Below are 13,553 nucleotides of genomic sequence, written 5' to 3' on the forward strand. Positions count from 1 at the left end.
CCATAGAACTACACTTAATGGTCATGCTCTGATACTATGGATCATTGACCCTTTCATCGTCACACACAGACACACACTTACCTTTTGGTAAAATGCAGTCAAGGGGAGCTCATCTGCCCGCAGCTGGATTCTTCTTGCTACACTTGACCCCCCTGAACCTCAGACCCCACGTTCCCTGGGCTAGCCACGTGCCCCCACTCCATGCCTCCCCAGGTGCTCCCATCACTCACCTCCTCTGCAGGGACCCTTCCCACTCAACGACCCTGGAAGGAGCCTGTCTCCGCTTTCAGATCTATTATTAATGTTACTAATAACTATTAATACCTCTTATTGGGCACTTGTGCTCCAGGCAAACATGAGTTCGAATCCTTACAAGCAACCCACGAAGGAGGCAGCTTCCCCATTTATGGACCAAACACGGAGGCTCCAAGGGGGCTGTCACCCAGCTTAGGAAGCACGAAGTGGGGATTCTCACTCTTCAGCTCTGCTCTTTGCATCCGCCCTCCCCTGTGGGGACTGTGGGTCTGCAGACACCCAGGAGCCGGGAAGAATGAGGGGGCGGCCAGGCTGTGGGAGCCAGCGCAGTGGGGACAGCCCCTGGACACTCCTCCTGGGGAGTCTGGTGGACTGTGAGATCTCTTCCTATTTGAGTGTTCCTGTCCCTATGAGAGGACACGAAAGCCTTCTGCGTATGAATCAGAAAAGAAATCTGGGTGGGGACCCTTTTCTTCCTGCAGAGAGAAAACCAGAGGCTGTGCCCTGGGCATTTCCTGCCAAGAGCCTGGGCACAGGGCACCAAAGCCAGGAGAAGGCAGCTCATGTCCTGGGGAAACAGAGCCCGAGATTCTGATCTGGCTCCTCCAGTCCCCCGCCTCGCATCTAAGCTTTCCTCTTGGTTCTCTAAGCGCAGTCTGAACCAGGAGAACCGGCAGCATCCTTATAACCTGGGCTTCTTGCCAGATGGGGCAGTTACTGGGCCCCACCCCAGACTGAATCAGAAACAAGGGCTGAGGCCCAGCGATCTGTGTGAGCAGCCCTCCTGCCTCCTCTCCTCGCCTGCCTGCGAGCTGACTGCCTCTGGCCTCAGGACCTCAGATGATTCCGCTGATGGTGACCATCCTAAACTGATGATCAGCTAGGGCCTAGGGGAGGCCCTGAAGTTTCCTCACAGTTCTAGAAATTAGGGTAGGTTTTAAAAATGTCACTTCGATGCACCAAGAGCTCCTTAGCAGAGAAGAAGTGTTGAATCAATACTCCATTAGACTGAAGACAAAAATGTCAGCTGACACAATTGAAATTTGCTGAACACTGATGATATGACTTAGTTTATGACTCATGTTACATTGGTGACAGGACCTGGGAACGTATTCTCAATTTCAAATTGCTCCCGACCTTTCCTCCACATCTGTAAACCAGAGGACCGTGACCCACCACCCCAGCGCATTCCCCACCAGCACTGCCTGTGATAAGTTATGACCCACCACCCCAGCGCATTCCCCACCAGCACTGCCTGTGATAAGTTAGTGCTTCAGCAAATCCCACTGTCCATGACACTCTTACCTCTTGTGGGAACTTGCCTGGGCTATTTCCTCCCTTCTGCAAGGGACAAGCAGAAGCACTCTGTTATTAGATGTTGACATCAATCCTTGTTGGCTGCCTCTGACTGGTGGTGAAAGAACAAATGTTCTCAGGCTTGTTAAACAGACACCACAAAAATCAGAGAGGGCTGCTCTCTGAACATGGGAGGGAAACCAGACTGTAAGGAGTCCTGTTTCCTACGCTGCATTATACTCAAAGTGGACAGATCAGGCTGCATGAATCTGAACTGGTTTTACTCAGCCCTTCTGGTACCAAATGTGTAGGTTTTCCACACCAACAGCCAGTTGTCCCACTGGATGTCCTGAAGTTCAACTCAGCTCTGAAACTACCCGGGTTTAGCCCATATCCCAGGGGTTACGGGATTAGTCCCTCAAGACTGCCCCATTTCAGATGTCCGTCACAAGTACTGCCCAGGGTACCATTTTCTGTTGAGTTTGGCTGCAAAGTGGGGTTCCTCCAACCCCATCCTTTCAGGTTTGATAACTGGCTAGACAAGCTCACAGGAGCCAGGAAAGTATTTACTTCACTGGCTACTATGGTGGCTCAGATACTAAAGAAACTTGCCTGCAATGCAGGAGATGCAGGTTCAATCCCTGGGTCAGGAGGAGCCCCTGGAGAAGGGGATGGCTACCCACCCCAGTATTCTTGCTTGGAGAATTCCATGAACAGAGGAGTTTGGTGGGCTATAATCCACGAGGTTACAGACTCGGACATGACTGAGCAACTAACGATAACATAGAGGATGTAAGTCAGGAGCAGCTACACAGAGGAGATGCAGGGGGCAGGTGAGAGGGAAGGGGGGCAGAGAACCTCCAGGTCTCCTTGGGTGCCTCAACCTCCCAGCACCTCCACATGCCCACCATCCAGAAGCTCTCCCAACCCTGCCATGGTGGGGTTTTTGACTGAGGTTTCGTTTTGGAGGTATGATTAATTAAATCATTGCCCATTGGTGATTGAGCTCCATGTCCAGTCCTCTAATCATGCTGGGTCTTTCTGACCACCCGCTCCTATCCTGAAACTATTGAGGGGCTCCTGGCCACCGCTCTTCTCACTAGCATACAGAAGATCACCCCAGTGATTTCAAAGGTTTTAGGAGCTGTGTGCCAAGAACCGGTACAAAGACCAAAGATTCCTTACTGTATTTCACAGTCAGTCACTCAAGTCCATAGAGCAGTAAAGGTGCCAACCAGAAGGACAAAAGGGCCGTCATCGCAAAGTGCACGTCCTCTGGCTTCGGTGACTCAGAGCAGTCTGCATCTGTGATGTGCGGTCCTGTGCACTTTATCTGGCCTTAGATAAAATGTGCCTTCCGTGGCAGCTCAGACCATGGAGTAAAGTGCACGGCCACCAGGCATTATGCTCACAGCGGGAAAAGGGCAGAGGGAGCTGAGCGTGGAATTGAATCTGGGGCTCCCCCAGCTGTCCTTCACTTCCTGCTCCCGGGGGCAGACTGAAGCCCACACTCACCAGGGCTCACTAGCCAGCTCTCCAGCGGGGTCCATGTAACAGTGTCTTTCCAAAAGGCTCCACCAGGGCCCTTGACAGTCTGACCCAATGGCCACTTCCTTCTTTCAAAACAGGGTGCGGTGGGGCTGGGGGCGGGGGTGGGGGTGAGGAGGTAGTCAGGACTATTAACCAGTAATGGTTCTGATTCTGATTAAGAAAAAAATTTTAGAAACCAAACTATGGGCTTTGATTTTTCCAGCTCACCTGGTTGGTAGTTTTCACTACATAGAAATGCCAATTACTATTTGCATGGATGCTTTAAATATTAGATCAGGAGATTGTGCTAACATCTTCAAACTGTAACGTGAAATAGCACTTGTCACAGGAATTAACTCCTACTTGACTGGAAGGATGACCTGCCTTTGAGGCTTTTTGAGTCCATCATATTATAAAGCATTTTCTCAGGTGCTGGTCTCGCAAGCAAACCAGTAACTTGAGGGGCGACGCCCCTCCTCCATTTCTCTGGGTTACAGTTCCCTAAGTCCCACTACCATCATTATTTTTTTAACATACTTATTGAGCTGTGCGTGTGGCTGCTCCCTCCAGCCCTCATTTAATTTCAAATCAGTTCAGCCAGCGTTGGAGCCATCTCCTGGGTCTGAGGACAAAAAGATTAAAATGGAATAAAGTTCTCCCAACACTTCCAGGGATGAAGCGCTCCCAGCAGCCCGAAGGCTTTGATAAGGGAGTAGATTTTTGTTCCGGATCAGGAGTTTCCGCTCAGATGCGTCAGGAGAGGCAGGCCAGGCGTCGGGGAGCTCGGGACCCAGACCCTAGCAGTGGCTGGGAGACCGCCGGCGCTGGCCGGCCGGCCGGGGGAGCAAGGGTTAAACGGTTTCCGTGAGGCCCGCCCCGGGGCCGCGCTTCCCGCTCCGCCGCGGTTCCTCCCTCCGCCGGTGACGCGCCGGCCTTTGCCCAAATATGTCCCTTTCCCCTCCCTCGCCCGACACCCGGCGCCCGCAGGCGCCCCCGAGCCACGGGGCTGGCACTCGGACGTCGCTCGGCCTCAGTGTCCCGGGAGCACTTTTCCGCAATGCCCTTCCGAAAAGGTAGGCGGGGTCCCCGCGGAGCGCGCCCCGGCCGGGGTGGGAGACCTGAGCGGCCAGGTGCCCGGGGAGGCCCGTAGGGCGCGGGGAGCCGGGCGCCGCGGTGTGCCCGCCGGCCCCGCACTGCCCCTCTCCTTCCGTGCGGCCCCTCCGACCCCGCGTCGCCGCCTCCGGCCACCCGGTGGGCTGATCCCCACGTGCCCGAGCCGGTGCGCAGCGCGCACGGCAAAGGCCGCGCGCAGAGCGTGGGTCGCGGTACTTGGACAAACCCGGATCGCGCCGCGGCAAGTTCTGAGATGCAGGTGGAATCGGGCTCTCCCCGCGGGCTGAAGATTTGGGAGGGGAGTGTTCTATGGCGGCCAGAAGTGGCGAGAGGTTGGGAGCGTGGGGTCTCGGCGGCGCGCTCGGGTTGCGGTCCGAGCCTCCCGGAGAGACGGGCGGGGGAGCACGCAGGTGTGGAAGCAGATCCGAGTGGGAGTCCTGCCTCCGGCCTTTTCTACCTCCCCTCTGACTCTCGGGAAGTCGTTTAGCCTACCGGAGTCTCGGTTTCTTCATCCGCAATACGAGCGCGTCAGCTGGGACGTGTGGGACGAGTGAGAGGCGCGCGGGGCAGCCGGCAGAGGAGCGGCCCGCCTACCAGGCAAGACCTGCCTCCCTGTGCCCGGCAGCCTGCACCGAGCTTCCCACCCGGCCCACCTGCAGGCCCTGCTCCCCTGCAGAAAAGCCCCAGCTACTCCCGTGGCCCATTTTCCTGGCGGGGTGATGGAGGCCTTGCTGTGCCCCGGGCACTCCAGAGGTGGGCCAGGACGCTCCATCCTCAGGTCGGAGCCCAGGATGGATGGAGGAGGCTCGGTTTACTTTCCAAACAGAGCCGTCTGATTGACTCCTGCTTTTTCTATTTCTGTTGGCAAGGGCTCGGGGACCCACTGTCACTCGGACCCAAGGCTTCCCCACCCCTGCCTGGGTACCAGTGACCCATGCCAGTGACGCCCTCTCGAACACCTGGGGACTGGGGACGGGCTGCGTGGCTTCCTCCCTCTGCCTCCACCCACCTTTCTGGCGTCTCTACACTTCTCTCGTCATCCCAGTTCATCGTCAGATTAATGCTAGGGTTGCCCCGATTACCCTACTGGCCTTTGTCCCTTAAACGGAGGTTGCTATGGTGCCACTGTGAGGTCCTGGTTGTGAAGGGACGTGGTCTGCACTCCCGGCCTGTAGGGATGTTGAGAAGGCAGGTGACAGCTCAGTGTGGGGACTGAGGGTTCTGTCAGGTCCTCGGCTGATGATGTGTGGTCCCAAAGTGACCGGCTTCAATGGCTCCATTATTCCGTATGTAACGGGGCTGCCATGTCTTGGACACTCCCCGGAGTCCCCACCTGACCTCGTGTAGCTGCAGTGTGAATGGTCACTTATCTACTGCGTCCATGGGTCTCTGGAGGCAGACTCCTGGGAGGCACAGCCACTGCTCACTCGGAGGGAGCCCGTCTTGCGCAGGAGGAGCAGGTCCCTGGGCGTCTGAGCCGATGTTCATCTGTGGAGGTTTCCCTCTGTGACAGCCTCATTAAGTCACACACAGCAGACCTTGGTCCTCACGCTGCCCACCATGTTTTGACTTTTCTCCGTAGTCTGAAGAGAAGAACATTGCTGCCTGGACAGGCGAACCCTGCCTCTCTGTTCCATGAATACTGATTCCTGAAGGGTCCAGAGTGTGAGAACCGGGCCTTGTGGCTTTTTCGGAAGGTTTGCTGTGAGCCAGGGCGGGGCTTGGGCAGGCTTGCGGTCCAAGCAGAACTTCCCCACTTGACTGGGTTGGGACCTCCTGTTGAGAAATAAACGCAGTGAGTGGAAATTAGGGCGAGACCAGGTACGTGCAGTCCAGTTCGGTGATGAGACAGCATCGGGACCTGCCAGGAGGTGGAGAGGTCAGCCTGTGAGAGGGGCTGCGGCACTCCATCCCTGGAACAATCCCACTGCTAGAGACTTCTATACATATAGATATACACAGAATATATGCACAGTATATATACTGAGACTTCAGTGTACATATATATACTCTTTTATACTTTAAAGGGGGGAGCCCTTTAAAAAGCCCTTTAAAGTATAAAGTATAAAGTTTAAAGGGGTGGCTCAGCTGGTAAAGAGTCTGCCCGCAGTGCCGGAGATCTGAGTTCAATCCCTGGGTCTGGAAGATCCCCTGGAGAAGGAAATGGCAACCCCCTCCAGTATTCTGGCCTGGAAAATTCCATGGATGGAGGAGCCTGGCAGGCTACAGCCCATAGGGTCGCAAAGAGTCGGACATGACTGAGCATCTTCACTCACTCATACTTTAAAGAATTTGAATCTGAATCTATTAAGTATTTTTTTAAAATAACTAAAAAAATGGGAAATGAAAAGACTTTGCTTCTCTCCCTGCAAAACGACGAAAAGCCAGATGGAGGACTCCTTTGTGGCTCACACCCAGAAGGCTAACTGACCGCTGTGTCTCCTAGGCTGTGTTTCTGTGTCTTGCAAGACAGATTCGGGGACCAGCTGGGTCAGGGCCTGGCAGGAAGCACTCAGCCCGCTCACTCCAGGCAAGCTGAGAAGAGCTTAGTGAAGGGCCCATTACAAAGGTCCGGGGTAGGGGAGGGGAAAACCACAGTGGGTATTACAGAAGCCCTAGCAGTCCCACCCCAGGCCGGGGGTAGCTGAAGGTCCAGTGGTCACTGGAGCCGGTGGCTGGATGGGGCCTGCCCCTCTCTGGAGGATGCTGGTGGCTCGTGACCTCGCAGAGACCGCTTGCCGCTCCCTTCCTCTGACCCTAGGGTGTTGGCAGCGGAGGGCCAGGAAGCTCGTGGTGTGCGAGTGGGTCAGCTTGTGGGGACCCGAACCTGCTAGGACCTGGCCTTGCCCTTCATGGCAGTGGGCCTGGGGCGACAAACAGATCGCCACTCAGGCTTTGGTTCTCAGCCTGTGCCTTGCCTCTGGAGGGCCTCAATCGATGGCACTGAATGTAATGAGGACAGGGTTCCGTGACTGCACACCACTTGCTTGCTTGCTCATTCATTTGCTCCTTCACTCATTCATTCTTCAGATCGAGCGTCTGCTGTGCGCCAGGCACGCTGGAGGTTCTCTACCTGTAGTCACACCCCCCGGGCGTGATCCACCTGCTGTGATGACAGCAGCAGGAACCATGTAGCCCAAAAGGGGTGAACGGTGGGGCTGGGGTGGTGGGCAGAAACCTTCGATGACCTTCCCCGCCAGCCGAGGGGATGACATGCCAGCACCATGTTCATGCTATTCACATGTTCACCATGCTCACACCCTCCCTCTCTCCTTGGTGGTTCCAGGGTGCTGGTGGCTGTGTGTGGGGGGAGGGGAACAGAGTGGGACCCTTGGTTGAACTGCTGGAATCTTGAGATGGGCTAGAGTGAGAATGAAACATCCTGATGTGGACCATCAGGGAAAATCGTGAGACCAAAGGGGGCAGCAAAAACTTATGTGGGAACCCAGGAGGAAGGCGGCGAATCGGGTGATTAAATCTGTGAACCTGGCACGTCCCCCTCTGGAGGACTTTGAAACCAGGCTGGATGGTGATTTTCAAGGGGGTGGAGGGGTGCTCCGTTCCGAGTCTGGGGCTTGGACCAAATTCTTGGGACACTTCCAGGTGGAGGAGCTGAAAAAAATATCTTTAGATGGTGGAGTCCTAGGTGTTCCTGCATGTCCCACCTTCAGAAGGGATGGGGAGAGGGATGAGGTTCTCATAATAAATAACCGTGAGAAACCAAACTCACCCTTAGGGAGCACCTTCCAGTCCGGGGGTGAGAGCTCTGCATGTGTGCACTTACCCTCTCAACCACCCCGGGGCTGTTACGTCCACTGCGAGGGTGAAGGAGTGAGGCTCTGTACGCAGCGGTCAGCTCGGGGGCAGAGCAGAGCCGGACGGATGCTTTGCCTTTCCAACTCGGCCTGCGATGATAGGCTAGGTGGGGATGTGGTACTTTGTGCGTCAGGCTGAGACTGCGCAGCCTGAAAAGTCTGCAGTTATGGACCAGCAGCGTTTTCCACGTTAGACAAGAGCAGAGAGAAACTCAGATGCCTGAATCTTCTGAGTCCCTGAGGGAGGCCCGAGGAGGGCATGGGGCTGCACGTGGAGACAAGTCGTGTTCCCGTCTCTCCCGTGGCCCTGAGGTCACACCTGTCAGGGGCAGGACTCAGTGCCCTGGTTCAGTCAGATGATTTGCTGCAGCTGCCCAGGGACCTGCCCTGTCCCCTGCCGGGAGTGGAGGCACAAACCAGTGCCTCCATCACAGGAGAGGAGGCACCTGAGGGGTTCCCACCAGTGAGCTGCTGGCAGTGGGTTTTTGGACCCCAACTCGGGCTCTCTCCTTCCTTTCTCTCCCAGTAGGATTGCAAAGAGCAGACCCCGACTCTACCCTCCAGAAGGCTGGGCTGGTCCCCCGTCCCTCCATCAGCCCCTGCGCTCCGGCGCGGGGCCAGCACCGCCCTCTGCTCTGGTGCAGGCAGGCCGTGTCGTGGGGCGCTCTCCTCCTGTGGGTCCGGGGCAGCTTGCTGAGCAGGAGGCTCCATCTCAGAGACTCTGCCCCAGGGAAGGACCTGCCAGCCAGGCCGACCATCTCATTTCCTTGAGGGCCTCTGTTCCCCACAGGATCTTCTGCTTTGTCCTCCCAGACCTTCGATCCCTGAGCTGTGCCCCTCTAACGCTTTCCTGTTCCCTTAAAGTATGTCCTCTGCTGTGGTCCATGTCCTCAGCATCCAGTGGTGGCCCCCAGGACCCCCATGCTCCCACATCTGGGCTCCCCGCCCGCATCCTCTCCCCTGGGGGAGCCAACCGCCCCCTCCCGGGTTGGGGAGGGGGAGATGTACCATCCTTCCTGGTACATCTGCACACACGTGGATACACACACCAGCTTCTGGTCCTGCCTTAAGGCCCTGCTCAAGTTCAAGTCTTCTCTGCCCTGTTTTCCATCTATTCTGTGCAGATGGGGCTCTTGCAGACACTTACTTGTGCTCAGTTTGCTTGCCCTCGATTTGGGGAGGGTCTGGATCTCATACTTCTGTCCAGCCAGGCGGTTGCAAGTGCTTCATAAATCTTTGTGCCTGGTTAGTTTGTCCAAAACTCCAGTTTTCTCTGCGGTAAGCAGTTGTAGAGCCAAAGTAAGACTGTCAGATTCCCTGATCACTGCAAGATTTACGGTCATCCTCCCACGTGTAATCTAAAATAAAGACATAAATGTAAGCAAGGCGGACACACTTGTGATTCTGACGATGGTCACTATTTTTTGGTGCTTCTGGGTGGGACAGTTAGGTCCTTAACAACAGCACCTGATGCTGCGCGCCTGAGTGTGGTCTGCACCTTCGTGGGTTCAGACCTGTGGGCCCCGTGCAGGTGGATGCTCTTCTCTTCTCTCTGTGGAGTTAAAAATGCCCATTGCTCACATGTGCTCAGGATTTGTGGATCCATGAAGTGTCTGAGCCTCCAGCACGCCCCCCGCCCCCCTCCTCCCCTGCAGGGGACATGAGTCTCTTCTTGAACTTCACAGGGTTTTCCCAGGGCAGGCCTGCCTGAGCCATCACCTGTCTCCCAGCACCCAGCTCCTTTGTGGGTGGCCTTCCTGTTCCTCCTGATCTCCAGTGGGTACTGGGAGGTGCAGACAGCCCTTGGCTGACCATTTGGAAACAAAGGGGGTGGCACCCTGAGATTGCTCCAGCTCCGGCCCAGAGACCGATGCTTCTCCCCAGCTTGGATGCTTGTCACACATGCTTCCTGCTCTGTCTGCCCCTCCAAGCTCCTTAGCTAAGCTGGGCTGTGGGAGGCAGGGGGGGTCCCCCCACTGGACTGTGTCCTCCAGGGACTCTGTCCTGGGCACCCTGGACAGCCTCTCCCAGCAGCTCCAGGGTCTGGGCTGACGTCTCAGGAGAGTGGCAACTGAAGGTGTCCTGAGTGCCAGGGAGAAGCGGACTCTCATCCCACTGGCCTGAGACGGCCCGTCTGGATACTGGCTGCTTCTGTGTCCAGGGACTGAGCCGGGGGGCGCAGCCGGGGTGGGGGGCATGTTGAAGCCCTGGGCAGGGGCTAGGCAGGCGGTGTGTGAGCAACGGGAGGGTGTGGGGCTGTCCGACCCTGGCTGCCCCTGCTGGGACAGGCAGGGGTGCTGATGCTTTTGAGGGAACAAATGTGTTCTTTCCGAGGACCGACTGCTTTGGTGTTTTGACTGTGGGCTTGACCTGCTGAACCTCTAGTGGGGTTCAGGGAAGCCTCCCCCTGAGGCTGCTTGGGCTCATCCGGAGGCCTGGGGACCTGGGCCGGTCCAGTCAGAGGGAGAGCAGGGTTCCATCAGCCCGTGGGGGTGGACAGGAGCTTAGCGAGATACAGGAAGAGAGAGGGAGAAAGACCGGAGCGGACGCTAGGGAAGGCCTGGCCCCTGGCGGCCCCAGGGCGGCGGGGCGGCAGGTGCCGGCCGGGGACGGGGCTCCAGGGCACCATCTGTCTTATTTCTGGCCGCACACTTCGGCTATGCTTAGTCGCTCAGTCACATCTGACTCTTTGCAACCCCATGGACTGTAGCCCGCCAGGTTCCTCTGTCCGTGGGGATTCTCCAGGCAAGAACACTGGAGTGGGCTGTCTTGCCCTCCTCCAGGAGATCTTCCCAATCCAGGGATCGAACCCAGGTCTTCCACATTGCAGGAGGATTTTTTACTGTCTGAGCCACCACGGAAGCCCACACTTGGGTTAACTGGGGTTTTTATTTAAAAAGTCTAATGTGCCAGAAATTTTGATTTAATGGTACTTGGTTGATGCCTGGACAGAAAGATTCATGAGACAGTCTCATCCTTAGCATACAGGTACATGGTGACATTTCCAGTCAGTTCCATTTCATTAACAAGGAGGCTGGTCAAGCTTCAGCAAACCCACTTCAAGGCCATGAACAAGGAGAACCCAGCACTCCTGAGAACGCTCTTGTTGCACCTCAGGGACCAGGAAGCCCTCAGGGCGCTTCCAGACTTCTTGACGCTTGGGCTCTGGATGTGACTGAGGGTCTCTGGCAGGTCTGGGGGTGCAAGGGACCTTCCCAAACTCAGTGGGGTGGGGGGCTCTGTGAATCTGCATCAAAGGAGGGAGGCCCCCACCACGCAGCCATCCATCTGCAAGGGCCACCTTTTTCTGGGGAAACATCAGAAAACGGATGTTTGGGGAACACAAGGAAAGAGTTTTAGCTGAGGAACTTGGGAGAAAAGGCAGGAGACGCACTGGGAGGCCAGATGGGCTGCCTTGGACGACCCCGACCCTGTGATGTTACTTCAGTCGCCTCCAGAAGTCCTTCCATTGCGCGGCACGTGTCTGTCCTTCGCCTCGTGGAGCAGGATCGGGTGAAGTGCCAAGGGTGCAGCAGGGATCTGGTCAGATGCCTGCCCTCGTGGGCTTCCATTCTGACGGGGAGACAGACGGTAACAGGCGAGTCAGTGAGCACCGCGTCTGTCCACGGGGTTTCCGCGCTGGGTAGGAAAATAACACAGGAGAGACCAGGGAAGGCGGGGTTGGGGGGTGCTGCTGTTTGCAATAGGATGGTCACTGAGGGGACATTTGAGCAGGGACCGAAGGCGAGTGGGGAGTGAACCATGTGGTTTCTTAGGAGAGTGTCTGGCAGGGGGGTGTGTAGACGCAAAGGCCCCGCGGCTGCAGTGGGCTGAGTTTGGAGGTGGGAGGGGCTGGTGTGGGCTGGGTGTGGGTCACGGTTCAGAAGGGGTGGGTGGGTGGGTGGTGTGGGTCCTCAAGGCCGTTGTAAGGCCTTGGCCTCCTTCCTGCAGTGGGATGGGAGGGCCCGGGAGGGACTTGGTGGAGGGCAGGCACAAATCAACTATATTATAAAATCTTCAGGCTGGCACGTGGGGGCCCTCCTGGGACCAGACTGCAGGCGATGTATTCAGGCGGTAGAGACGGCAGGTCTGTGGATGGATCGGATGTGGAGGGAGAGAGAGTTGGGGCGACTTCCACGACTGCCCCCAGCTGACCTGTGGACATGCTGGGCACGTTACTGTTAAGAGTCGCGTGGTCAGCAGAGGGGGCCAGTCACAGTGGGGCTGCGGGGCTCGGTGACTGCTGAGTAACCGTGAGAAGATTCGGGATTGGGACTTGGCAAGCGGACATCTGCAGAGATCCGTTTTGCTCTGGGCTGATCTCCAGACAGACGCTTTTTGTAAGAAGAAACTGGCTTTCAAGTCAAATCAGCGTTGACCGTTCTTTTTTTTAAAAAAATATTTATTTGGCTGCATCGGATTTTAGTTGCGTCATGCGGGATCTTTCATTGCAGCACACGGACTCTTTAGTTGCAGCACGCAGGCTTAGTTGCCCTGCGGCATTTGCAATCTTCAGTACCCGCTGCTGCTGTTCCGTCACACAGTCGTGTCTGACTCTGCGACCCCGTGGACTGCAGCACGCCGAGCTTCCATCTCCTTCACTGTCTCCTGGAGCTTGCTCAAACTCATGTCCATTGAGTTGGTGATGCCATCCAACCATCTCATCCTCTGTCATCCCCTTCTCCTCCTGCCTACAGTCTTTCCCAGCATCAGGGTCTTTTCTAATGAGTCTCTTTGCATCAGGTGGCCAAAGTACTGGAGCTTCAGCTTCAGCATCAGTCCTTCCAATGAATATTCGGGTTGATTTCATTTAGGATTGACTGGTTTGATCTCCTCACTGTCCAAGGGATTCTCAAAAGTCTTCTCCAGACAGTCTTCTAGTTCCCCGACCAGGAGTCGAGTCTGTGTCCCTGAGATCTCCCCATTTTAGCATCGACAGTCCCCAGAGCCAGCTGCCTCCTCATCCCGAGCAAACTGGGATGGCGGATACCTGACCCACCTTCAGCCAACCCTCGTGCCTTGGCTCGATGACCCCTGGATGGCCTCTTGTTGGAGAAGTAGGTTTGAAAACATCATATTGGAGCAACAAATAGAATCCAAGTTATTTTTATGGCCCTGGGTTACAGGCTGGAAAGTATGAAGATAAGTTTCAAAGCAATTCTGTCAGCAGACAGAGTAGAAAATCAGAACAAGAATGTTATCAGCAACTTGCAGTAATAACAGCAAAGGAATCTGAATCTGCAAATTGCCTGGCTTCTGCACGAAAAGCCTAAAACTCAAATGTCATCCCTTTTTCACAAAAATGAGTCAGTCAGCATCCACTTTACCATGAGTCATGTTTGCTGTCATGATATCATTTCCCAGACGTAAAAATGGGGAACAAAACACGGAACCCACTTCAAGCTGAAATCATGTTTGGTGCAAATCCCAGATGATATAAAAGCTTTTTTGTATAAAGTCATTTGAATGCAGGAAAAGGTCACGTGATCACAGACTGCTTTAGAGGAAATTGGTTTCTTCATGTTATAAAACTTCTACAGGCTT

At 55.6% G+C, this 13,553-nt stretch overlaps 1 protein-coding gene across 1 annotated transcript in view; it reads left to right on the forward strand.

The window, feature by feature from the left end:
* Positions 1–4,011: 4,011 nt before the first annotated feature.
* Positions 4,012–13,553, forward strand: part of PFKFB3 (6-phosphofructo-2-kinase/fructose-2,6-biphosphatase 3) — an 80,212-nt gene continuing 70,670 nt past the window's right edge. Inside the window, exon 1 of the mRNA XM_043882891.1 lies at positions 4,012–4,154. Coding sequence (XP_043738826.1) covers positions 4,139–4,154 — 16 coding nt within the window. The 5' untranslated portion in view covers positions 4,012–4,138. The remainder of the gene's footprint in view (positions 4,155–13,553) is intronic.

Source organism: Cervus elaphus, chromosome 23, assembly GCF_910594005.1.
Source record: "Cervus elaphus chromosome 23, mCerEla1.1, whole genome shotgun sequence".
Lineage (NCBI taxonomy): Eukaryota > Metazoa > Chordata > Mammalia > Artiodactyla > Cervidae > Cervus > Cervus elaphus.